The sequence below is a fragment of the Emydura macquarii genome, unplaced genomic scaffold (genome assembly GCF_026122565.2).
Source record: "Emydura macquarii macquarii isolate MOO-44397 ecotype Brisbane River unplaced genomic scaffold, CSIRO-AGI_Emac_v2 contig_2422, whole genome shotgun sequence".
Classification (NCBI taxonomy): domain Eukaryota; kingdom Metazoa; phylum Chordata; order Testudines; family Chelidae; genus Emydura; species Emydura macquarii.
Genome location: NW_027132559.1, coordinates 39,132,940 through 39,158,541, shown reverse-complemented (window position 1 = coordinate 39,158,541; position 25,602 = coordinate 39,132,940). Strand labels below are relative to the sequence as shown.

At 39.3% G+C, this 25,602-nt stretch overlaps 1 protein-coding gene across 2 annotated transcripts in view; it reads right to left on the bottom strand.

The window, feature by feature from the left end:
• LOC137162471 (MAM and LDL-receptor class A domain-containing protein 1-like) overlaps window positions 1-25,602 on the bottom strand; it is a 320,533-nt gene that overhangs the window by 71,738 nt on the left and 223,193 nt on the right. For both annotated transcript variants that reach the window (XM_067562330.1, XM_067562331.1), the window contains 2 exons: window positions 23,722-23,879; window positions 10,617-10,818 (listed from right to left, as the gene is read on the bottom strand). In XM_067562330.1, the coding sequence (XP_067418431.1) occupies window positions 10,617-10,818; window positions 23,722-23,879 (360 nt within the window). The remainder of the gene's footprint in view (window positions 1-10,616; window positions 10,819-23,721; window positions 23,880-25,602) is intronic.

Here is a 25,602-nt window from a genome sequence, read left to right as displayed (position 1 = left end):
CCTTTCCCCTCACCTCCCTAAATTACAAAGAAATTTCCATCCATTCTGTTGCAGCAAATGGAGCACAATAACTGATTTAAACAGCCTTGGTACTGCAGCCAGAATTCATCCGTGCCCTCCTTGCAGGGCAAAGTTAAATTTCCTTTTAGGTTGGGTGTTGATCTGAATGGGGCTTGTTGAGAACGTGGGGGGATTTATTAACAGGCTGTAAGATGCTTGATTGTCAGCCAGATTGTCTTTTTGAAATTAAATTATTAGTTATGCTTTTGTTAGGACACTCCAAAGGCACTTGGGCATGACTGCCTTCTAACAAACAAAGTATAACTAATTAAAGTAGTGATGAGTGAAAAAAAATGTAGAATGTTGGTTCGCTTTAGGAGATAAAAGTTTGGATGCTTGGATCTGACATGATCCTCTTTGAGCTCGAATTGGTATGGAACTCTTGCAAAATGAGGCATTTTAATTTGTGATCCTTTGAGTTTTTTCAGTTGGGCTCGAACTACCAGGAGAATAGCTTTGTGTACAGTGTTTCAGGACTTCATCACCCCACCTGAAATTAGGTATGAAAACATTATTTTTTAAAGTTACTGAACTTTTTTCATTACTCAGAGTACTGGTTAAAAGCCCAAGTTTAAAGAAGAGGTTTGGACTAATCCCTAACTATATTCTCTCATTCCTAAACTGACCCTAAATCCTGAATCAGTAATTCCCACCATGAATCCTGTCTCTCCCTATTGGTGGAGAAAATTCTGGATCATCTGCAATGGCAAGCCTTTTTTTTTACATCTCATTTACCAGGCAGTTTTGAAGACGGCAAGGTTTTGTGCAATCAGCAGCTGCCAGTGCAGCTCTCTATGTACAGTAGATACTAGTGGGAAGTTTCTTCAAACCCTAACTGGGGACGAGCACGATCATATTTTATTCAAATGTTCAGAAATAGTTTTGGATCCAGAGAAAGTCTCTTAGCTAATGAGGGCTTACTGTTTAAAAACAAATAAAAACCTCAGCTGAATTAGAGCTGCTGGAAATGCTTTATTGCTTAGAGCTCCCAACCAGCTAAATTATGATTGCTTCCATTTAGAACATGTTGCCCCAGGAAACCTAAAGTAATTAAAGTGAGGCTGGAGAAGTAATAATACAGAGAGAGAGAGAGAGGCAAAGTCTGTAGCAGCAAAGCAATCTTTTAAGAACATGACAAGAAAAGTGTAACTTCAGGTGTGACATACTTTATCTTGCAGTTGAGAAGTCTTTGAAAAAAGACAAATATTATGGGCAAAATAAAAAACACAGCCAGCACAGAACTGTGTAAATTTTCACTCAAGGACCTTATAGATCTGTTAAGTGTCTTTTTGCTCTCTTATTGGGATGTTATGCAGAGTTCTACCAAAAAAAAAAAAAAAAAAAAAAAAGCAAATCACACCTGAAACTCAGATTATCTAGGACACTGTTCCTGGGCTGTTTGCAGAGCAGTATCTTTGATGTTATTGTAAAAGAAGTGGCCATTAGGAAAATATATTCACAAGGAAGTGCTGCTGCTAGGGCAGATCCTGAATACACTAAAGGATGGATTCCTCCCCCTCCTCCTTGCCTAACTACTGTGCATTATTTATAGATTTTCTAACCAGCTCTGCAGCTCTGCTGGTGATTCACTCTCGTTTCTTCACCAGCCCAGGCCAGCAAGAATCATAAAGAAAGGCCTTTTCTCATGACGGTCCAAAACTAGTGGGGAAAGAAGGGTAACTGAGTGCTCTCCCAGTCCACACAGGCCAGCAGCAGTGTCCAAAAGCCAGTAACAGACCACATTCCCTAACCCTAACCACCCTCCCTCCCCACCCTATAGCTGAAGTCATCTGTGTGAGTCAGAGGTTAACACTTAACTGGATGGAGCTCAATCTTTATGATTGGCTCAGTTTACTTCTGCCTGTTAACCTTATATAAAATTGTCATATAAATCACAGTATTGTGCTGATATGTGCACCAGATTTCCATTTCTTGTGAATTTACTTTCTGATACAACCTGTGTCTCAGACCATGTTGGTGTTGGTTCTTGATTGCTGGTTTTCTGGTGCAGATACCTCTGGCTGCTCATGTAATTCTTCTGATTTAAATATCGGTTATGTATCTGTTGTTGCATTGTGCAGTTAGACCTTAGGTACCATGTAATATGTCTGTACTTCTCTCCTGTAGCTGTTTCAGTGTGATAGGACCATGACTCTGGACCTGTTGCTACCACCATTGCTGGTTGCTAACTTTGTGTTGTTTCCATGTGTACTGGATCTCAATGATGGAACACAGATAGCTGTCTGGTTACAATATTTCTTCTGTGTTCCTGTAGCTGCTTTAATCTGGTGTAAGACCTCTGTGGTATTTTGGGTTACAGGAGTGTATGTGAGGATGGAAGAATTGTTCTCAACGTCTTCCCCATCAGCAACTGTGCAGGACAATATTCTATACCTGTCAGTGATGTGTTTCTCAATTCCAAAAGAGTTAAGTAGGGACCAATATCTGAAACACTGTTTGTGAACACTGATTTTTATCATCTGAATGGTTCTCTCAGCCATTCTATTAGATTGTGGGTCTTCAGGACTGGCGTGAGTGAGTTTCACTCCCCAAAATCTCTGAACAAAGTTCCCATTTCTCTGTTTGCAAATGGAATATAGTCACTCATTAAATCTTCAGGGATGCATTGTCTTGCAAATACAGCATTCAGTTTAGCAATAATAGAACTTGCTACTTGTCTGACAGACGCAGAACTTCTGGAAATATGGAAAAGTAGTCCACTAGGAGTAGATATGAGTGTCTGCCAACGTCAATAATATCTGTAGCTATCTTGTGTCATGGCAGATCAGGAATCTCATAAGAGCATAATGGTTCTTTTTGGTTACTCAGCCTACATTCCTGAAATGCTCTGCATTCTTCTATAAATTGTTCTATGTTTTGGGTCATACCTGGCCATTACATTGTCTGTCCAGCTCTTGCTTTTATTCTGTGAATGCCTTGATGTGACTCATTTAAACAGATAAGCATTTCCTGCCTTGTTTTGTTAAGAATAATTATCTTGTCACCAATCATTAACAACCCTTGCTGTAATGAAATAGTGTCTTTCATAGACCAATATGGCTGCTCTCTGGGATTCACTTGTCTTCTCTGAAGGGCCAGCCCTTACATACAATATCCTGTAAAGCTTGCATTACAGGATCTTTCTGTGTGTCCACCTTCAGTTTGTTTAACAAATCTGTGCTGAGTGTAGAGGTGGCCTCAAGTGCATGGACAGCCTTTTCAGTGGTGATTTCGTCTGTTTCTGTAGTATATTCCACTGCAGCTCTCGATAATATGTCTGCAATTAATATTTCTTTACCGGGGTATCTGTGACTTTGAGATTATATTTCTGCAACTGGAGTAGAATGCATTGTAGCCTTGCAGATGCTTTTCCTCAAGGTTTGAAGAATATTGCTTCCAGTGGTTTATGATAAGACTGCACTTCAAGCTGTACTTCATATATTTAGTTAGTTAAAGAAGTATGGGTTGGATGAATGGACTATAAAATGGATAGAGAACTGGCTAGAGCATAGGGCTCAACGAGTAGTGATCAATGGCTCCATGTCTAGCTGGCAACCGGTCACAAGCAGAGTGCCCCAGGGGTCGGTCCTGGGGCCGGTTTTGTTCAACATCTTTATTAATGATCTGGAGGATGGGGTAGATTGCACCCTGAGCAAGTTTGCGGACGACACTAAGCTGGGGGGAGTGGTAGATACCCTGCAAGGTAGGGATAGGATACAGAGTGACCTAAACAAACTGGAGGATTGGGCCAAAAGAAATCTAATGAGGTTCAACAAAGAAAAGTGCAGAGTCCTCCATTTAGGAAGGAAGAATCCCATGCACAGCTATAGACTGGGGACCGACGAGCTGGGCAGCAGCTCTGCAGAAAAGGACCTGGGGGTAACAGTGGATAAAAAGCTGGATATGAGTCAGCAGTGTGCCCTGGTTGTCAAGAAGGCTAATAGCATATTGGGCTGCTTTACTAGGAGCATTGCCAGCCGATCGTGGAAAGTGATTATTCCCCTCTATTCGGCATTGGTGAGGCCGCATTTAGAATATTGTGTCCAGTTTTGGGCCCCCCACTACAAAAAGGATGTGGACAAGTTGGAGAGAGTCCAGCGGAGGGCAACAAAAATGATTAGGGGGCTGGAGCACAGGACTTATGAGGAGAGGCTGAGGGAACTGGGCTTGTTTAGTCTGCAAAAGAGAAGAATGAGGGGGGATTTGATAGCGGCCTTTAACTACCTGAAAGGGGGTTCCAGGGAGGATGGGGCTAGGCTGTTCTCGGTGGTGGCAGATGACAGAACAAGGAGCAACGGTCTCAAGTTGCAGGGCGGGAGGTCTAGGTTGGACATTAGGAAAAAGTTTTTCACTAGGAGGGTGGTGAAGCACTGGAATGGGTTACCTAGGGAGGTGGTGGAATCTCCATCCTTAGAGGTTTTTAAGCTGAGGCTTGACAAAGCCCTGGCTGGGATGATATAGCTGAGGTTAGTCCTGCTTTGAGCAGGGGGTTGGACTAGATGACCTCCTGAGGTCCCTTCCAACTCTAATATTCTATGATTCTATGACATTTCTTTCTGGCAAACACAGGTGCTAATGGTTCCTTCTTCAGTTGTCAGAGCTCATGATACATATGAAACAGGGCCTCTGTCTTGCTGTAGACAAGCTCCTAAATCATATTTGGATGTGTTTGGTTGAACAGTGAGTGGCTTGTTGGGATCATAGAGTCTGAGTACCAGAGCACTACAGAACACTGTCTTTAGCTATTGCTGTGTTCCCATTCCCATTGCCAAGTTACGGTCTCACATAGGAATTGTCTTAGTCAAAGGTGCTTCACCTGGCATGTACTGCCAAGGAATCTAATCACCCCCAGGATTCTCTCTAATGCCTTCTTGTCCTGTGGAGGTCTCATGTTAGCTATGGTTTCAACCTGACTGTCATGTGCCTAATTCCGTGTGATGAGAGAATGTGTCCAATGTATTTGATTTCTTTTACCACAAACTGGATAGAATAGAACTTGATATTCTCTGCATGAACTCTTGCCATGCTTTCTTCAGTATCTGATCATGTTCTGCCTGAGTTGATGCTGCTATTATCCTATTGTCTGCTTTATAAGGATGCCTGCAATATCTCCAAGTGTTTCATTATTCTTTGTTGAAACACTTCACTGGCTGACTGTATTTTAAAAGGTAGATGGAGAAAATAGTATCTGCCATAGGGTGTATTGAAGGTGCACAGTTCAGATAATGACTCCTTATCTAATGAGCTGTGTTGTATTAATTTACATAGGATACATGGGATAAGGTGTTAACATAACTTAGTTACTGTTTAATGTTAAACAATGTCCAGGGTATGGAATATAGAGACTTCAGCCTGTTTAGTACCATGGTAAACATACCATTAAAATAATGTTAACCTTTTTTAAAAATGTAGAAAAGAAGGAAAAACAGTTAAAGCATTTTAAATGTAAAGTATTAAGTAAAGTGTTCATTTTAACAACATTCCTTGTTCGCTTTCTTTTTAGTTGGAGAGAGTTTTGGAAGGAAACCCAACCCTTGCTTGACCATCTATTAGATGTTATTAAAATAGTAATAACTGTCCTTTTGGGGACAAGAGAAGAAGTTAGTTGAGATGGGTTGGAACTGTTATTGTTGAAGTCCAATCACATTTCATCCTAGGTGGTGTTTGGGATTATGCTGGAGCCAGTAGAAGTAGAGATGTTATCTGGGTCCCTCTCTCTTGCCTGATCTGGTCAGGACATCTCTCAGGGTGAAGATGACAAAGGCCTGCAATCCCAGGAGATGGTGGGGTGCAGCCATAATGGTGAAGGTCACTCTTGTAGCGATTTTTTCTTCTCAAAGCCTCTTTCATTAAGAACCCACAAGGGGAATGGTGGGTGGAATAGCCCATCCCTTCATTATTTTGTCCACCAATAAGGCCTAGTTTCCGACACACCAGTTTTGAATCACTGATTTCTGGTTCCACCCTCTTCTTGTTTACCAGGCATGATCTTAACACAGTCCAAACAAAAAGGCCAATGGATAGAACTAAAGAACTAATTCAGTTTGTCTCCATTTCATACCTTTTCCCATCAACATTTCTTGTTATAGGTTATTGCAACATCTTATTAACGTATCCTAACGATGAGGTCAACTGTAAAAAGTGGGTGTAAATGTGTAGGCCCAATTATCACAACACTTGCCAATATCCATCTTTCTCATCTGATTACTAGCCAGTCAGCAGTGAACATTTGGGGATGGAGTAATGCTGTCTCAGTAGAACCTTTTTAAAGTCTCTGGAATTCAAACATATCTTAATCTTGCCATTTTTCTTCTCAGTTAAGACTAAGCTGGTACCCCTGGAGTAGGTGAGTTCACATTGGCTATGACCCTTTTTTACTGCCTGTGTGCATCTCTGAGTCTGCCTGTCACTGCAAAGGGGATATTTCCACAGCTGAGTGTGATGGGTTGGTTGATGGGTCTGTATTTATGTGATGCTTCCCGTGGAACTCTTCTAGTCCTAAGATGTCTTCTGGGTATTGTGAAATCAGTTCTTCTTTAGTGTTGAGTGCCTTGTGTGAAGCATGTCTATTCTGTGTATTAGATAGGTGTGTGCAAGCTTCTCTGCCTAACTATGATGTTGTAATGCCTTAGGGATGAAGAACTGAAGACTGTTCTTAGCCTCGACTATTGCTGCTGTTAGCATGATTTCTCCTTCAGAATCTATTCTGGAACTGCCATATGCTATATGTGCATCATTAGACTGTTTTATCCTGATGGGACCTGGTATCTCTTTCAAAAGGTAAACTGATAAAACATTAGCTTCAGCCCCAGTATCATTCAACTCCATTCCTTATAATGCAGTGAATATATACTGCTGAGCACATTATTTGATTTCTATAACCCTGGGATACTATATCTACAAGGGATTGCTCACATTCTAGTTCAGCCAGAGATTTGTGGCTTTGTCTTTTGGGTAAGTTTGTTGCTCTGCACATAGAAGAATAGTAATTTAATTTTCCACATTTGTGACATGTTACTGCAAAGGCTGGGCAGACTTTGGTTGTGTGTGTCTTACCACACAGCATGTGCACTGTTTCTTTGAGCGTCTGCTTTACTGTGACTCTCATGTGAGGGGTCTTGCTTGTACTTTTGTGTAAAACTCTGTATAAACTTGTCAGAATGTAGCCCAGACTTGATCTCAATTTGTGTCTTTGTGGCTTGTGTGGCTCTGCAAATGTCTATTGCTTTTTGCAAGCCCAAATTAGTCTCCCTCAACAACCTTTCCTTTAGTCTTTTATCAGTGACACTGAACACAGTGTTGTCTCTGAGCATGTCATTTTCAATATTTCCAAACTCACAATTTCGTTCTTTTTGCCTCAGCTCTGTGACATACTTGTCTATCTTCTCTTCCTGTAGGTGTAAATGAGACCAGAACAGGTATCGTTTGAACACCATATTATTCTTAGGGTTACAAGAGGTCCTAAGCATTTTTAAGACTTCACCCAAAATGGGAACATTTTCATTTGATTGCTGTAAGAATATGTTATGCACTTCCAGACCCTCCTCTCCCACTATGTGCAACAAAATGGCTTCTTTTATGTCCTCTTCTTTTTTATCTACTCCTGAGGCTGTCATATAGATGTGGAATCATTGTTCCCTTCTCCTCCAATTTACAGCAAGATTACCAAGGAAAGATAAAAGTTGCTGTGGCTTGCAACCCTCCATGTTCATTTAAAAAATACTGTTTTCTATTTAACTGTGTTATTTTTGGTTTCATTTGTGAGTTCTGACTATGTTCTGAGTTTCAGTACTTTGTACTTTTTGTTTTGTTCCCGGTGGTCTATGGATTGCAGTTTCTTCCTCAGTATACAGTTTGCACTATTTCCTAATCCACTGTGTTCTTGACAAAAGCAGCCACTTTTTGCTTCATGTGCAATGTGATCACTTCTGACATTATGTCATGCTTTTGAGCACAGTCAGGCAGCCATGAGTATGCTGCAGCCTCTGTATTTCAGGAACCAGAGTGAGATAACGTTTAGACCCAACTCTCTTTATTAGTTACAGGACAAGATGGCTCATACAGATTCTGAGCATGTAGACTCTCTATGCGTCTTCCTTGTATGAGAGACCTCTTGCAAATTCCAATGAGAGGTCCTCTGATGATCACATGACTAATTTTAAAGAGACAGTACCACAATATACTACATATTTATTTAATGCTTTTGCTTCATTTGAGCTTATTCCTCATTTTGTATTTTCTTTCAGCAAACATCTGTGCAATCACTTTTTCTGATATGAATGTTTGGAGAAAGTCAAAGTAAAAATTTCATGAACAAGAATTTGTGGAAACCAAATTTTAAATATGCAAGTAAAAGTATTTGTGTTGACAGATTGGTGCTCATCCAAATCAGAAAAGAAGTACAATACCTTGTGACTACTTGACCAATCACAACTAATCAACCTAATTCCAATAGCCATGATACTGACTATTCACAGAAGTCTATTCATGATCAATACATATTTTTAAAATAAATAATAAACCAGAAATTAATTGCTGTCTGCCTGAGAATATTCTGCAACCAGAAAACCTTTTGGAAAAGTCATAGGACAGTCAGAAAATAGTACTGTACCACTACATTTATCTTGTTTCTTAAATTATCGGCATTTGAACAGACACAACTATGTCTGTTTAACCAGAGATTTTTTTCCCATGAGTTAACACATGTTCGACTCCCTGTGAAATGAATAGTAATTATGGAAGTGAACTAGGAGACAGAAGACCATCTATAGATTTTAGTGGGGTTTAGATAGGGACTGCTGCATATTCCAATTAGTTATGCACACTAAAAATACATCACTTAAAAACCTGTCTGCTGTGACGCTCCTCACGGTACCATGTAAGGCCAACTTTTAGTGAAAGTTCATAAATGATTCTTGAGAGAGAATGGGTTTGTTGACATAAGAAACCTAGGGCAAGCACTTGAGCATGTGCGTGTCTCACAGCTCATCGGAAGACATTCTAATAATAGCTTTTGCCTGAACTACAGGCAGCACCTTTCAGAAAAAAGATGCACTTTGTATTTCTAGATTTAGAACATGATTTAGAAGTGAGAATGTACTGCACCATCAAAACTTCAAGTAGAAACCAGCATGTGCCTTATCTCTCAAGAGACAGGTTTTATCATCACTGACAATAGAGGCAATGTTTTATACACAGTGTGATACAACTAATTCTCACATGGGCTGTGTTTCCTAGATGCTGTCTGAACAATTCTGGGTCACAATTAGAGCTGTGTGAATAGTGGTAAAAATTATTCCAGAATATTTTCATACAAATCTGTATTTTTTTTCATTTGGCCATATCCAGTCCCTATTGTTCACTTATCAACAAACACTCATGATAAACTGTTTTTCATTCACATGAACATTTAGGGAATGAATGATCTTCATGCAAATACCCTTATATCCATGCAAACAATGGTGTTCAAGTGTGAGTAAAGATACTCGCTATGTGTGTTGGAAATTTCCATAGCTGCAAAAGAGCCAGAACTGTATCTTAACATATACTTTTTCTTTTGATAGTGTACTGTATGCTATATTACACTAGCATAGTAAATAGTACTATAGGGCTTTAGGATCTAAGCCATTTTTTTCACAGTTCAAGTCACAAAGCATTTGTAGTAGAAGTTCAAGATCATAAATTCTCAAAGAGCGTGGCAACATGGTAAATTTGTTATGCTGGTGAGATTGTTTACGAAGAAAGTAAAGATAAAAGAACAAACCATTTACTTTTAAAAATAATTGTGAGTGACTTCTGTGCTCATAAAACTATTCCATCCCAAGCTAAAACCTTGTCTGATTGTTTTCATCCTGGAGAGAACTGTTACAGTTCAGAAATGATAAATCCCTCTCAAATAAGGTTCATAATAAAACACTAACAGGCCTTCAATTATATTGATACTATTAGGGGCTTCTATAATTACAGATTTCTTCAAAGGATAGTTTTAGGGCAAAATTAACCTCAGAGATCCACCTGACAAAAATCTTTATTCAGATATTCTTCTCTTCCTATATGGGTGGAACTCTTTTGATGGCAATGGGAAATCCATACATATAAGGAAAGTCAACGGACTGAATTAAAATCTGACATATGGATCAGAAAGGATAAATTTCCTCTTTACCTCCTACCATCCAGTTTTCTTCTCCAGTGCTAACACACGCTGTCCTGTATCGTGATCAGTGTTTGTTTGCATTCTACATTCTGAGGGATGTTGTAAAATAGGAAAAGTACACTGTTGTTCTTAAAAAAATACTATTTCCATGCAGTGATATCTGAGATTTCACAGTTTTTCTGTATATTCTTCACAGGAAATAACTGTGGGTTCTTAGATATCAAGGTTGCAATGACTGGTAAATGCTGACTTTTTAAATGGTGATCTTTTTAAATACTTTTTACTGGTTACTTTAGATATTTCAAAACACATTAGTAACACAAGACAAACTCACACTGTAAATTGGAAACCCCTGCATTTCTGTGTTTTACAGTAATGTTACAGTATTTGTATAATCACATACCTCCATCCATGCATTCCAAGGTGAAAGAAATATCATCAAGAGCAATTTCGGTGAGCGTGTTGCCTACCACTTCAGCTTCAAATTTGACTCTGAAAGGACTGTTACTGGAGAGAACCACATTTGCGTACATCCACCTGCTTCCTTTATATCCACTTGAAGACCACATCAGAATATCCATTCCATGTTCTTCAACAGTGTACAGCTATTGACAATGAAACCCAAAAAACAAAATTTCATCAGCATGAAACTACAGAGGACAGCTAGTTAGGTCAACCCAACAAAGTCTGATGGATTAGCTGACTGACTATGTAATACGAAGCCTTTTTGCTGTGGTTCATTACCTAGTTAGTAATGACTGAAAGTTGCAGAGTGGCCTTGTTGGTCATAATCCAGTTTCTAGTAAACATGAGTCCACATAACAAAAAATGTTGCCAGAAGTTACTAATTGGGCAACCCTGCTGCCAGCCTTGGCCAGAATAGAAGCTGATCCAAAATCCATTTATACCAAAGGAAATAGTCAGCACAGAGGTTGAACTGATGTCTCATCCTTCAAACTGGTCCCTCTTTGTCTGAACTGAGGTGTGATAGAGTGTGAAGCTTTTAGATGTATAAATAGAGGACTTCAGTGCCTAGTAGTTTCAATCTGGCATCTGTTACAAACACTTTTTTTTTAAAAAATTTAAAAAATTGTTGCACTCAGTGATGGCAAATTGGCTAATATAAACTTAGTGATAAATATCAGTGTAAAACAAAATAAAATATTAAAACAAACTACAAGGAATGGATTTGCAGTAAAACAGAGCTATTGAACCAGTGCCACTCAAACACAACAGAAAGGACTAATGATAAGTCTTGATACACTGTGATTTTAAAATAAAGCAATTCTACTCCATCAGCTGACCAGCAAGAGGCACTGAAGCATTATACTTTTGGCATCACAGATTGCCAGAAATTATTTGTCACCTTTGTGCCTGATATTCCACCAACTCTGGAGTTCACTTCCCAACATAGGGTCCCTGATATGACAATGGAATATAAAGAAAAGCAAAGGAATGAAAGCCAAGAAAATTCTGGGCTTAAATCCAGGTTGATTAATTGCATAACCTTTAAAAGTCACTTGACCTTCATGTCCGCCAACCAACTCAGTTGGATAACTGAGTTAAAAACCAACCAGGACCTTAAACCAGATACTTTCTTTGAGCTTTACTGCAAAAGAATATTAAGATAAAATGTTATTGAGGCAGATATCTAGTGAAACAGAGCCAGTCTCCGTTTCCAGCCGCTCTCTGTAGGTGTCTACCTTTTAGGTATCTTTAGACCAGTGAAAGACTGGCTGAGGAATGGAAGTAAACATCCATGTCAGGGACATGCTTCTTTGTTTAAATGAGATTAGATGGACAGAACCAGTGGGAACTCCCATCTGCTTGGAGGCCTTTACATAGGGGAAGAATGACTCCTCCATGCAGATGTTCTTGCTGAGCATCAGTTGAAAAAGTCAGGTACTCACTGAAGGTGAAAGAGTGCTTGGTGGAAGGATCATAGAATTTTCCTCTGAGGTCAATTTAAAAAAAACAAATGATAACCAATAGGGTGAAAAATGATGTGGTGTTAATCCCTGAGGAACAGACTTCATAATCATAGATTTAGCAAGCCTTTCATTGGATAGGTTTGTCACCTCCATTGCTGTGACAGATTACATGTCAATGAATATCTTTCATTTCTAGCAATGGACTAATTTGACTGGAACAAAAAAGACACCAAGTACTTTTAACTGAAGTGTATTATTTATTATATATATACATATATATAAGTATATATATAAAAATATACACACATTCGTAAGTCTTCATGAATATATGAGGAAAACTAAATATAAAAGGCTCAATTGATGCTTCTGAAGGAAAAAAAATGACCCATTTTAATAGACAGGGTGGTGAGGTAAGACCAGAAGGCAGAAGATTTGTTGGTTGTTCCCCATAGCATTTCTGAGAGTTAGTTGTCACGCTGGCTGGACTGGGGGGGGGGGGGGGGGAGGCGGGAGCATTTATTATATTGTGTGACATCAGTATGTCAAAATCATAATAATTCATGTAAGATATGTCATGTCAGGTACTGTTAGAAAGGCTATAATATGCTAAGTAAGAAGACAATACTTATGTTCATGTGTTATATGTGTAATGAAGTTATGGATATATTTGATATATCTGTATTTCAAATTATGCTGTCTGAGGCACACCCTAGACAGAGTGGCGGCAGAACAATAGCCTGCTTAATGGCCCATTGAGACATCCAAAGATGAAAGGGACCTAGGGGGAAAAGCCAGAGGTATACCTGATGAGTCACCAGGACTTGCTCATGTGACTCTAAACTCCATTTTGGTTCCTCTAAAATTCCACAAACAGCATGGCAGGGGCCAGAGGATATATAAGGCAGAGGCCTGGGAATCCATTTTGTTCTTCAGTCGGGATTCAGCATCAGCTACCAACCTACCTCTGGATCAGCTCATCTACAACTAAACTGAAGTTGTGAAAAAAAGGACTGAGACCCATCCAAATACTGGATGTATACCAGAGGGACTATACAAGCCTGCAAATTCCACAATTCTTCTTGAAACCTGATGTATATGGACTTTCAAATCATTTGTATGTATCTGATTGTTTCAATCCTTTAACATTTCTCTTATTGTTTGTTCCTTTCTGTTATAATAAACCTTTAGTTTTAGTTACTAAAGGATTGGCTGGCAGTGTGGTATTTTGGGTAAGATCCAAACTTACATTGATCTGGTACTGTGGCTGATCCTTTGGGGTCAGAGGGAACCTTTTTAGTAAAGAGCATAGAGTTTAAATAACTGGTCTCTTTACTGGACCTAGTGGCTAATTGGAAGCTGGAGACTGGATGCAGTAAAGGAACTGTGTGTATTTGTATACTGGCTTCTTGATAACCAGCATGGGGAATCAAAAGCACAGTTTGTGGCTGGTTGGGAAGTCTGGCTTCAGTGCCACCCACCGGTGCTGGGAGAATCTGCTCTCCATTTACAGCCTGCCCTGACCTTGGCATTCTCAGGTGGCTGCCCTAGGCATGGAAGGGTCACATTAGTCATTTACCTTTCTCCCAAAACGATACTGTCTAACTCAGATTAAGTATGCCTTTACACCTAGGGCTGAAAGGAATTTTTAATGATAAGACACTTTTATATTTTCAATTTCTTTATGTTTTTCATTTGTAACCTCTTTCTTCATCCAGCTGTCTCTTTGTAAATTTCTGTTTGTTGACAGGCAGGATATGTGTTAACTTTCAGAACAACAATGCCAATTCCACTCCTTCTCGGATATCATCATAGAAATGTAGGGCTGGAAGGGACCTCAAGAGGTCATCTAGGCTAGCCCCCTGTGCTGAGGTAGGAACACATAAACCTAGATCATACCTGACAAGTGTTTGTCCTCTTTTTAAAAACCTCCAATGATGGAGGTTCCATAACCTCCCTTGGAATCCTATTCCAGAACTTCACTACCTTTATAGTTAGAAAGTTTTTCCTAATATCTAACCTAAAACTCCCTTGCTGCAGATTAAGCCTATAACTTCTTGTCCTACTTTCAGCAGACATGGAGAACAATTGATCATAGTCCTCCTCTATAACAACCCTTAACATGTTTGAAGACTGTTATCAGGTCTCCTCTCAGTCTTCTTTTCTCAAGACTAAACATGCCCAGTTTTTTTAACATTTCCTTATAGATCAAGTTTTCTAAACCTTTTTTCATCTTTGTTGCTTTCTTCTGAACTGTCTCCCATTTGTCCACATCTTCCCTAAAATGTGGTGTCCAGAACTGGACACAGTACGCCAGCTGAGGCCTCACCAGTACTGAGTCTAGCAGGACAATTACCTTCCTTGTCTTACATACAACTCTCCTATTAATACACCGCAAAAAGAAGTTAGCCTTTTTTGCAACTGGATCACATTGTTGAAACATATTCAATTTGTGATCTATTATAACTCCCAGATCCTTTCAGCAATACTATCACCAGTTATCCCCAATTATGTAATTGTGCATTTGATTTTTTTCTTCCTAAGTGAAGTACTTTGCACTTGTCTTTATTGAATTTCATCTTGTTGAATTCAGACCAAGTCTCCAATTTGTCAAAATCTAAACTCTCTTCTCCTTTGGAATTAATCCTCTAATTCTAATCCTCTCCTCCAAAATGTTTACAATCCCTCACATCTTGGTGTCATCTGCAGATTTTACAAGTGTACTCTCCACTCCATTATCCAAACCATTAATGAAAATATTGAATAGTACCAGACCTAGAAGTGATCCCTGCAGGACCTTGGTATGCCATCTCAGTTTGACAGTGAACCATTGATAACTACTCTTTGAGCATGGTCTTTCAATCAGTTGTGCACCCACCTTATTGTACTTTCATCTAAACCACATTTCCCACTGCCTTTCTTCAATCTTCTGAGACCTCACCTATCCTCTAAGAGTTCTCAAAGATAATTGGTAATGGTTCTGAGATGCTAGTTTCTTTAGCATCCTAGGATGAATTTCATTATGTCCTCTCAACCTGAGTATATCTAATTTATCTAAATATTCTTTAACCTATTCTTTCCCTATTTTGGCTTGTGTTCCTTCCCCCTTGCTGTTAATATTGTGTTGAGTATCTGGTCACCATTAACCTTTCTGGTGAAGACAAGCAAAATAGCATTAAACACCTTGATGTCATCAATTATTAGCTCTCCTTTCTCACTAACTAGAGGATCTGCACTTTCCTGCATCTTTCTCTTGCTTCTAATGTATTTAAAGACTTCTTATTGCCTTGTATGTACCTTACTAGGTATAACTCATTTTGTGAGTTAGCCTTTCTGATTTTGTTCCTACAGGTCTGTGCTATTCTTTCTACTCCTCCTTAGCAATTTGTCCATAGCGCCACTTTTTGTAGGTTACTTTAAGGACCTGAAAATCAAAAAGGAGCTCCTGGTAGATCCATACTGGCCTCTTATTCTTCTTCACCTAAGTAACCTAACCACCCTCTACCAGTGCAGGGTCTAGATACCCAGTCTGTCCCTGAATTTTATCTTCTGTCTTGTGCTGCCTTCAGATCTGGTAAGAACAAAAGCAATGTATTCTGGGACTCAGAACACAGACTTTTTTCTGAGCTCTGGGTTTTTAATTTAAGGGAAGTATCAGAGAGGTTGTTGAGTAAAAGCTTCAGATAAGAAAATCCTGTTTTGACATAGTTTCTTACTCTAAACATTTCAGGTGTGGTTCACCACTGCGTTCCTCCGGTTTAAAACTGGTGGAATTCCACTGAAATGAGTGGAGCAATGCTAACATAAAGCTGAAATAACCCAATGGGGAGCCAGATTCTGTGTTTCTTGATGTAGAAATAGCTGAGTTTCTCCGTGGAAGAATAATCTTCTGGGTAAGGCACTAGCCTAGGATGTGGGAAAGCGCTGTTCAGTTCCCAGCTCTGCCACATTTTCCTTGGATGATCTTGGGCAAGTCACTCAATCTCTTTCTCTGCCTCAGTTCCCCATCTGTAAAACAGGAGTAATACTACTTCCTTTCTCCTACTCTTTGGGTGTTTAGACTGTAACATCTTCAGGATAGGGACTGTCTCTTGCAATGCACTTGTACGATGCCCAGAACAATGGGTCCCATTCTCAACTGAGACCTCTTCAAAATACTATAATATATAAAAATAGTAATTCAGAAAAGTCTGGATTCCAATTTACATTCAGCAATTACCCAAGAGGTTCAGAAAAATGTGAACCTCAGTTAGAACTCTGGACTCTGAAATTCAGAAAAGCAGACTTTGACTCCCTCAGGCAACTGATGGGCAGGATCTCCTTGGAGGCTAATATGAGGAGGAAAGGAGTCAAGAAGAGCTGGCTGTCTTTCAAAGAAACCTTATTGATAGCACAGGAACAAACCATCTTTATGCGCAGAAAGAATTGCAAATATAGCAGGTGACCAGCTTGGCTTAATAGAGATATCTTCGGTGAGCTTAAACACAAAAAAATTAAGCTTATAAGAAGTGGAGGCTTGGACAGGTGACTAGGGAGGAATATAAAGATATTGCACAAGCATGCAGAGGTGAAATCAGGAAGGCCAAAGCACAGCTGGAGTTGCAGCTAGCAAGGGACATGAAGGGTAACCAGAAGTATTTTACAGGTATGTTATGAACAAGAAGAATGTCACGGAAAGTGTGAGTCCCTTACTGAAGAGGGAAGATCTGGGGAACTACAGACCAGTGAGCCTCACCTTAGTCCCTGGAAAAATCATGGAGCAGGTTTCTCAAGGAATCCATTTTGAAACACTTGGAGAAAAGGAAGGTGATCAGCAAAAGTCAGCATGGATTCACCAAGGGCAAGTCATGCCTGACCAACCCGATTACTTTCTATGATGGGATGACTGGCTCTGTGGATGTGGGTAAAGCAGTGGATGTGATATATCTTGACTTTAGCAAAGTTTTTGATACAGTCTCCCACAGTATTCTTATCAGCAAGTTAAAGAAGTATGGATTGGATGAATGGACTAAGGTTGATAGAAAGCTGGCTAGATCATCAGGCTCAATGGGTAGTGATCAACAGCTCAATGTCTAGTTGGCAGCTGGTAACAAGCGGAGTGCCCCAGGAGTTAGTGCTGGGGCCAATTTTGTTCAACTTCTTCATTAAAGATCTGGAGGACGGGGTGGATTGCACCCTCAGCAAGTTTGCAGATGACACTAAGCTGGGGGGAGTGGTAGATACCTGGAGGTAGATATGCTGGAGGGTAGGTATAGGATACAGAGTGTCCTAGACAAATTGAAAGATTGGGCCAAAAGAAATCTGATAAGGTTCAACAAGGATTAGTGCAGAGCCCTGGAATTAGTACAGAAAAATCCATGCACTGCTACAGGCTGGGGCATCATCGAGCTAAGCAGCAGTTCTGCAGAAAAGCACCTTGAGGTTACAGTGGGCAAGAAGATGGATATGAGTCAACAGTGTGCCCTTGTTGCCAAAAGGCTAATGACATATTGAGTTGTATTAGTAGGAGCATTGCCAGCAGATCGAGGGAAGTGATTATTCCCCTCTATTTGGCACTGATGAGGCCACATTTGGAGTATTGTTTCCAGTTTTGGGCCCCCCACTACAGAAAGGATGTGGAAAAATTGGACACAGTCCAGCAGAGGGAAACAAAAATTATTAGGGGGTTGGTGCATGACCTATGAGGAGACGTTGAGGGAACTGGACTTATTTAGTTTGCAGAAGAGAAGAATGTGGGGGGATATGATAGCAGCCTTTAGCTACCTGAAGCAGGGTTCCAGGGAGGATGAAGTTAGGTTGTTCTCAATGGTAGTAGATGACAAAACTAGGAGAAATGATCTCAAGTTGCAGTGGGGGAGTTTTAGGTTGGATATTAAGAAAGTATTTTTCACTAGGAGGCTAGTGAAGCACTGGAATGGGTTACCTAGGGAGTTGGTGGAATCTTCATCCTTAGAAGTTTTTTGGCTCACCTTTACAAAGCCCTGGCTGGTATGATTGTGGTTAGTCCTGCTTTGAGCAGGGGGTTGGACTAGATGACATCCCGAGGTCCCTTCCAACCCTAATCTTCTAAGATTCTTTGATCCTAACTCCGCTTCTGTACCTGCAATCTAGGTGTTATTCTTTCCAGGATAAGAGGCTCCAATATGTCCATAGTGAGTGACGAGAATAACAGACAGATTGCAATTTTGCATTCTTTGCTAGAACCCCCCACCATTATAAGAACCAGAAATGTCTTCCTATTCAAGAGCTAGATGCAATCTCAGTTTTTGTGCTTGTATATGGCCCCTACATAGGCCTACAAAGAGTACATACCTCCCATCTGAGATGTGCTCATACAGGGAGGAACACAGACAGTAAAAGGGTACAGCAGAGTCACTTTGGCCCATGTTCCCCAAGAGGAGTTATGCTTTCATAGTGCTCAGTACCTCAAGAGACTTTAGCCCTCCCACATACTATGTGCCTCCCATAAAGGCACATAGTAGCCCTGTGTCCACAGCTGATTATTTAACAGATAGAGGGATGAAAGGGGTCAGAATGCAGCCACCGTAAGCCTGAATAGTGAAAGTACAGTTCCCCACTTACCAGGTTTGGGAAGGGTCAGGCTGTCACTGTTCGTTTGAGCAGTCAGTCATCATAATATAATTATTGGCAAAGTTTCTGGTTTGCTTTATTATTTAAAATAAGACACATAACACACGTCTTGCACTAGCTAGTCAGTATCATCTGTTTATTCTCCACTCCATGATGACATTATTTCTAGGTGGTTGTGTAAAAATGCACATCTCACCTAAATCATGGACAATAAACAAGTGAGAGAAATCAAGTTAGCATTCTTTTTATTGCAAAATGCTCCTTATGAAGTGTTTGAAACTGAAGATGTCTATTAATACATAGTACTGTGGTTCTTTATAGAATCTACCATTTGAAGCTCCTTGAAATGAATGTTTCAATAAGGCTTTGGTCTGTGATTCCTGGTCCTTCTGCAAGGTGCCTTTGCACTGGTTCATTTGCATTCTGGTGCTGGAACTGCATTCTTTAGCAAATCCCATTTCTTTGTTTTACAATTTTGACTCTGTTCTAATTCTCTGCAGTGTGCGCTGCCTGGTAGTGGTTTGCCAATTCTTTTTTCACCTACTATAAATTTCTGGGAGAGGAGCACATAATTTTGAAAGTCAAGGGAATGTAAACTGCTATTCTTTCTTTAGTCACCAGCTGCAGCTCATGAGGATCTTCCATGCCTTCCTACTGGCTTTTTAATAATTTTTTAAAATAATGTAACATTATCTTTCCTGATTGATCTTACCTGACTAACAGTTATCATGATGGGAGGGGTCTGTATTCCATCTGAAAGATTAATTAAGTGACTTTCTGTATATCTGAGAGCCTGACGGATCTATAAGTTTGCACAGTAAGAAGTTTGCTCTCTGGTGACTATGAACTCATTTTATAATATCCCATTTTCCCATCACATGTGCTGTATTCTCAGTGAGGAAACTAGGAGAACCTGAGTCTAGTGAAAGGCAACCACACATATTCACGTATTGGGGGCCACAATCTAGTTTTAACTGAGGAAGTCGACCTTGATTTTAATATAGAATGATGACATGTCTTTTTTGGACCACATTCTTGCAAATTCATGTCTTCAGACTACCCATATCTTTTGTTCTCCCATAACTGGTAGTATACCTGTCCTCCTCATGCTGAATCAACATTATTTATAGCAGTGCCTCCTGCCAGACTGAGATAAGTGGAACAACTAATACACTAATAAGAGATGTGCCTATTTCCAAAGTGAACAAGAACTGCAGGAATTGATATAACATATAATATATATTTGAGGTTCACAGTGGGAATCAGATTCAGGTTCTGCTCTTCTGAAGGTCTAGCCTCTTCCTTATTTCCCTGAATGTCATTTTGTGTAGAATATCTGATTAGCTAAAGTAAGCTGATGAATTAGTTGAGAAAAGTTTGTTTATCACACTGTGCCATCACCCACTACAAAATTAAAAATACATTGTAAAAAGTTTTTATCCAATGTCTTTCTTTTTATTTTTTTAAAATAATAATAATAACGCAAAACCCATTAGTCATTTTTAGTGAAATTGACCTGCCCTGCACCAGAATTTACTGCATCATAGTTCATAGCAACCTCTGTTAATATCAACTGCCTGAACAAGCCAGAAAGGTGAAATATTGGAATGATATTGTCTCATGGGGAATTAATTTGGTTTTAACTCTCCATGGTATGACAATGTGTGGAAGTAAAGCTGCAGAGGAAGAATGCTGAACAATGTAACTGTAATTGCTTTACTCCTTTCCATAGATCCATATGGGGCACAAAGAACTGGAACAAAAAACTTTAAAAGAGAAGCCAGTTATTTTATGAAAGATTGTGCTTAATACATTGGTTCCTCCAAGCTCATTCCTGCTCTGCATAAACTTTGGTAAATAGCTATCCAAATCTACAAAGAAATGCATTGTTTTATTTGCACTGGTAAAGTAATGTAATTTAAATGAATCTACCTGAAACTATTCCTACTGTGAACACAGAAATTGCCATACTGCCTAAGACCAGAGGTCTGTTTACTCCAGATTTATTTTTCTCTCAATGTCTACTGCCAAATACTTCAGAGGAAGATGAAAGAAATCCCGTATTGGACAATTATGGAACAACTTGCTTAGATTCGGGTAGCTGTAGCCCTTTTGAAGGCCTAGACCTCTTCCTTGCTTCCCTGAATGTAATATACTGTAGAACTTCTGGTAGTTGTAGATAGCAGTTGGCCGATACCCTGAAGTCTGAGGGCTCATCTCCCTTATAAATGCTTTATCCTATTTAGATGTTTATAATGCTAATTGCATTAATTATTTTTTGAATACTACCTATGCTCTTCTCCTCAGTGAAATGAAACCTTTTGGCAATAAGTTCCACAAGTTAACTATATATTGTGTAAAAAAATGTCTCTTTTCTATTTTCCCTTTTCACTTCCGTTTAATTTGCTTGTACTATAAAGGGGTAACTCTTTTACCACTCATTATTTTGTATGCATCTAAAATGTCTCCTCTCTAAACCATAGTACCAGTCTTTTAGTTTGTCTTCTTATGGAGTGTCTCCATGCCTTGAATCATTTTAAAAACACATCTCTGGACTATATCTTATGAGAAAGAGTAATCAGAAATGAGCAGAATATTTCTGGCGGGGGATGTACCGTCAACACTTGTAATAGTATTATAATATTCTCTCTCATTTTGCAGACATCCTAACATGGTTTGCTTTTTTCATCTGCACTGCAAATGGATCAGAGGTTTTCACTGAGCTGCTTACAATGATTGTTTGGGTTTTTTCTTGAGTGATTACAGTTAATATCCTTGGACTCAAAAAAAAAAATTGCTTGCTGCTGAAACAGATCACCTTTTGGATGGCACTTGGGAAGGATACAATCAATGATACATTGTCTTCAGTGTGCAACTTTTTCCAGAGAAAGAAAATACGTTTTGGTGAACTAGTTCTTTCTGTTATGAATTTTACTGTTATGTGCACCCGCATGAAAGGCCTAATCCTGAAGGAGATAAAGCACAGAACTTTACTCCTGTGCAGGAGTAAGAGTTCAAGTTTATGGATTCTTTTGTGAAATTGTGGCCTAAAAGTTTAACTAATATAGTCTAATAAATGATCACAGAAATTCAGGTTCTATGTGGCCACCTGCTAGTGCTATCCTACTCATAGGTCACATATTTAGACATACGAATTACTTCTAAATATTCCATAATGCTTACTGTTCGGTCCAACAGAAGTTCTCTATTAAAACAAAAGTAAAGTCTAGGGCCTGTACACTATTATGTTTAGGAGATATGTAATTAAACAAACCCCACTCTGGAAATTAATCTCAAAATACTTTAATAAAAGATTCAGAAGTAAACACTATTTGCCTTTTACTTTAATGTAATCAGGATATTCACAAAGCATAGAAATTGCTGACCTTCACCTACTACTTTTTTCCTCAATTAATTTTACTAAGCAAAATGTATAGAAGTGTGTCTGTGTGCGCACACGTGCACACGTGTATGTGGTAAAATGGGAAAGACAGGCTTGATGATGGGGAGCAGAAGTTTAAAAAGTTGTACTCAATTATAGAACCGTGACATTTTTGTATAAGAATTTCATGCTGAATGTCTGAAACTGGTATCCTTGGAGACTGTACAGCTTTGAGAAATGATTTTGTTTAATGCTTGGTATAAATGGTCAGTTTAATGCACTGAATAGAAATAAAAATATTTTTTTAAAAACAAAACAAAACATGACCATATGTTTACAAATCAGTTTTGAAAAATAGAAGTATTTTTAATTAATTGCTGCTTCTACAGATTCAGTATATTGGGGGCGGGTTGTTATTATTTACTTTTTGGTGGCACTTGAAATGAGACCCCCAATGTTTATACACTGTAAATAAACATAGTAAGCTACAGTCCCCTGCCCTGAAGAGCTAAGAGCCTAAATAAGACAGACAAAAGGTGGGAAAAGTAAGTAGTATAATTCCTATTCTACAGATCTGGAACCAAGACAGAGAGACATTATGGCCCAGATCCTCCAGGGTATATTGATTCCAAGAGAAGTTAGAAACCCAGGACCTATGGGCCTAAGTGACTTGCCCAAGGTCAAACAGGAAGTCAAACAGGTGGTCCAGAACGAACCAGTAATAGAACATAGGCCTGTGGCCTTCCAGATTCCAAGTCAACATGACCGTCTTTCCTACCTTTGAACACATGCTTTTAGACATCTAAATTAATCTGTATTTAATTTTTTGTGTCACATGTATTATGATTGACACAATCTGTATTTTCACACGACCAAACTGACATTAACGTGCACACACAAATCTGGCTTGGGTCAGTAAACACATTATATCTAACATGCTATTTGTTCAGTGGGTCATGTGAAAAGAGCTGATGGTCATAAACCAGTTTATAGACACACCACAACTAGCATTTTTATAAGCAGGCTCAGGAAAGAGGGCAAAAAGAAAGAAATATCCCATTACCCTTAGAAGTAGGCACATTAGGTAGGTTTGAAAAACACTGTCAAGGCATTTTCATGGAAGCTTGCACTATCACTCCCCATCTTGTACCTGTTCTATGAGTAAACAGTTTATTTCCAGCGCTTTTAATCTAGTACCCTTCATGAGCATTAAAATTCATATTTTAAAAACAATGTTTTCTTTTTTAACTGTGTATAGCATGTTTCCAGGAGTACTGTTATATATACTGGAAATTGCATTTATTTTATATTGAGGATTGAAGCATGCAAAGCAGAAAAGTGCTGCTATCCAGTAAGATTGGTTGCAATGATTAGACAAGTCTGCGATCGGGAAACTCACATATGTACTAATGGGATTTCCAGTGAAATTAAGACTGAAGCAGAGCTGCCAGCATTGATCTTGTCAATACAAAAAGGTTGGGTATGGATACAGCAACCAAGCAGAGATTTTAAAAAGTTGGCATAACTTTTGAGATTTAAACCACTCAAAACACAAGAAACACAAATATTGATATCGGATATTTAGATAGAAATACTTTTTCTCTTACCTTTAAGATTCCTGTTTGTTTGGCATCACACAACCAGAACCAGAATCGGACTCTACACACGCCGAGGCTGGCTGGGAAGAGTTTGGTAGTAATTATCCTTGCTCTGTCTCCTTCCTTCTGGGCAGATGAGTTGACATACAAAAAATGTTGTCCATTACCTTAAAATGAATAAAAATGTTCTTTGAATATTACTTCATACCTTAAGAGCATAAGACATGATAGATAAATAGACAGACAGATAGAGCAATAATAGATCTCATCAGACCCAAATATACATGTACATAGGCCAAGGGTCTGATAATATACATACATACTATTACCACATACATTCTTTACAAGTTTATTCCTTAAAGCCTCCAAAAGCCACTTTTGTTGTTCAGCCACATCCTTGGCCCTTGTGGGGGATCTGAGCCAAGGACTCTGTTGCAAATGAACGTAATTAGTAGAGGTGGACCTGAACACTTTGGGGATGTTCAGATCTGAATGCAAACTCAACTCTAAAAGAACTACTGTGTTCTAATAAAGGTTTAAAATAGTAATTTCTATCTATGAAAATCATTGTTCTTTTGCAAGTTATGTTAGTACTAGAATTAACAACAAAAGCTCCAAGTTATGTTACCTGTACACTGTTCTTCATGTAAATTCTTCATGTAAGTGGGAGAAATTTGAAGATTCCTGGACTGTCACAGAGTGACTGGCCCCTTAAATGAATCAGGCCCTGTACCCCTGTGGCAGAACAGGTGTTCCCAGTTTGGCCAGTTAAGAGGGTGGAGCAGCACTTGGGGTTATAAAGAGCCAGGGTGTCAGTAGGGGAACAGAGGCAGCAGAGAGTTCACTGGGAAGGACTGCCAGTGTCCCCTGCAAGGGGAGGCTGTCAGAACCTGCTGGGAAAAAAGACCTTCAGGAGAAAGCCCTGGGAGGTGGTGCTCAGTTAAAAGAGCCTGGAAGAATCAGGTCCTGAATCAGTAGGGACTGCAAGGGACAAAGGGGAAAGTCCTTTGGGTGGGCTGAGGAACAGTGTTTGTGGGGTTTTTGCCTGTGTTTGGAAAATAAAACTGCCTGGAAAAAGAACTCTGGATGTGGCAATGGGTCCTTCATGGGCTGGAGACAAGCTACACCTTACATAGACACAGTTCATTAAAAGACTTACAGCTTTACCACTAAACCTAAGATGCAGCACTCTACATTAACAGCTCTATGGAATGACCCATTGCCTGGTTTTAAATAGGTCTGATTCCATAATGCTCCTTTAGAATGCACTAACTCTTTGTTTCTTTAAAGTGGCTTCCTCTCTTGGCAAATTGTTCTTACGATCTTTACTAGAAGAGAGTATTGTTATTGATATATTAGCAATATTTGATCCTGGAATAACCTAATGACAAACCTTTCTCATTCTCATACTGGTTGTGAGGTGTCAGTAGTCATTACAGCCTTATTCCAAACACTTCACTTCCATACAAACATTCCCTCTAAAAGACATTAGTCACCACAGAAAAGTCAACATTGCCACCAGCTATTACACAATGGTGTCTGATATGCCTGTGTTCCCCTTTCTCCAGAATAGCATTGCTCTAGCAGTGTAAATGCCCTTAAAATGGATGTCAGTTATAGTTAACTTCACTTTAGGGGTGCTTTATAGAGTAGTGTAAAGGGCCTTAGTGTGAAGGGGAACTCAGAATGATATCTCAGATACCACTCACTGTGTAATGTTGGCACTTTCCTTCACTTGATTTCTTAATACTGATCACTGTAAAAATATCAGTCTAATGACTAAAGGACTATTATGGACTAAATAAACTAAATAGAATTCACTTTTGACCCTGACACATGACAAGGTTGTTGAAAGCGTCACAGAAGTGTCATCTTCTAAAGGACATGGAA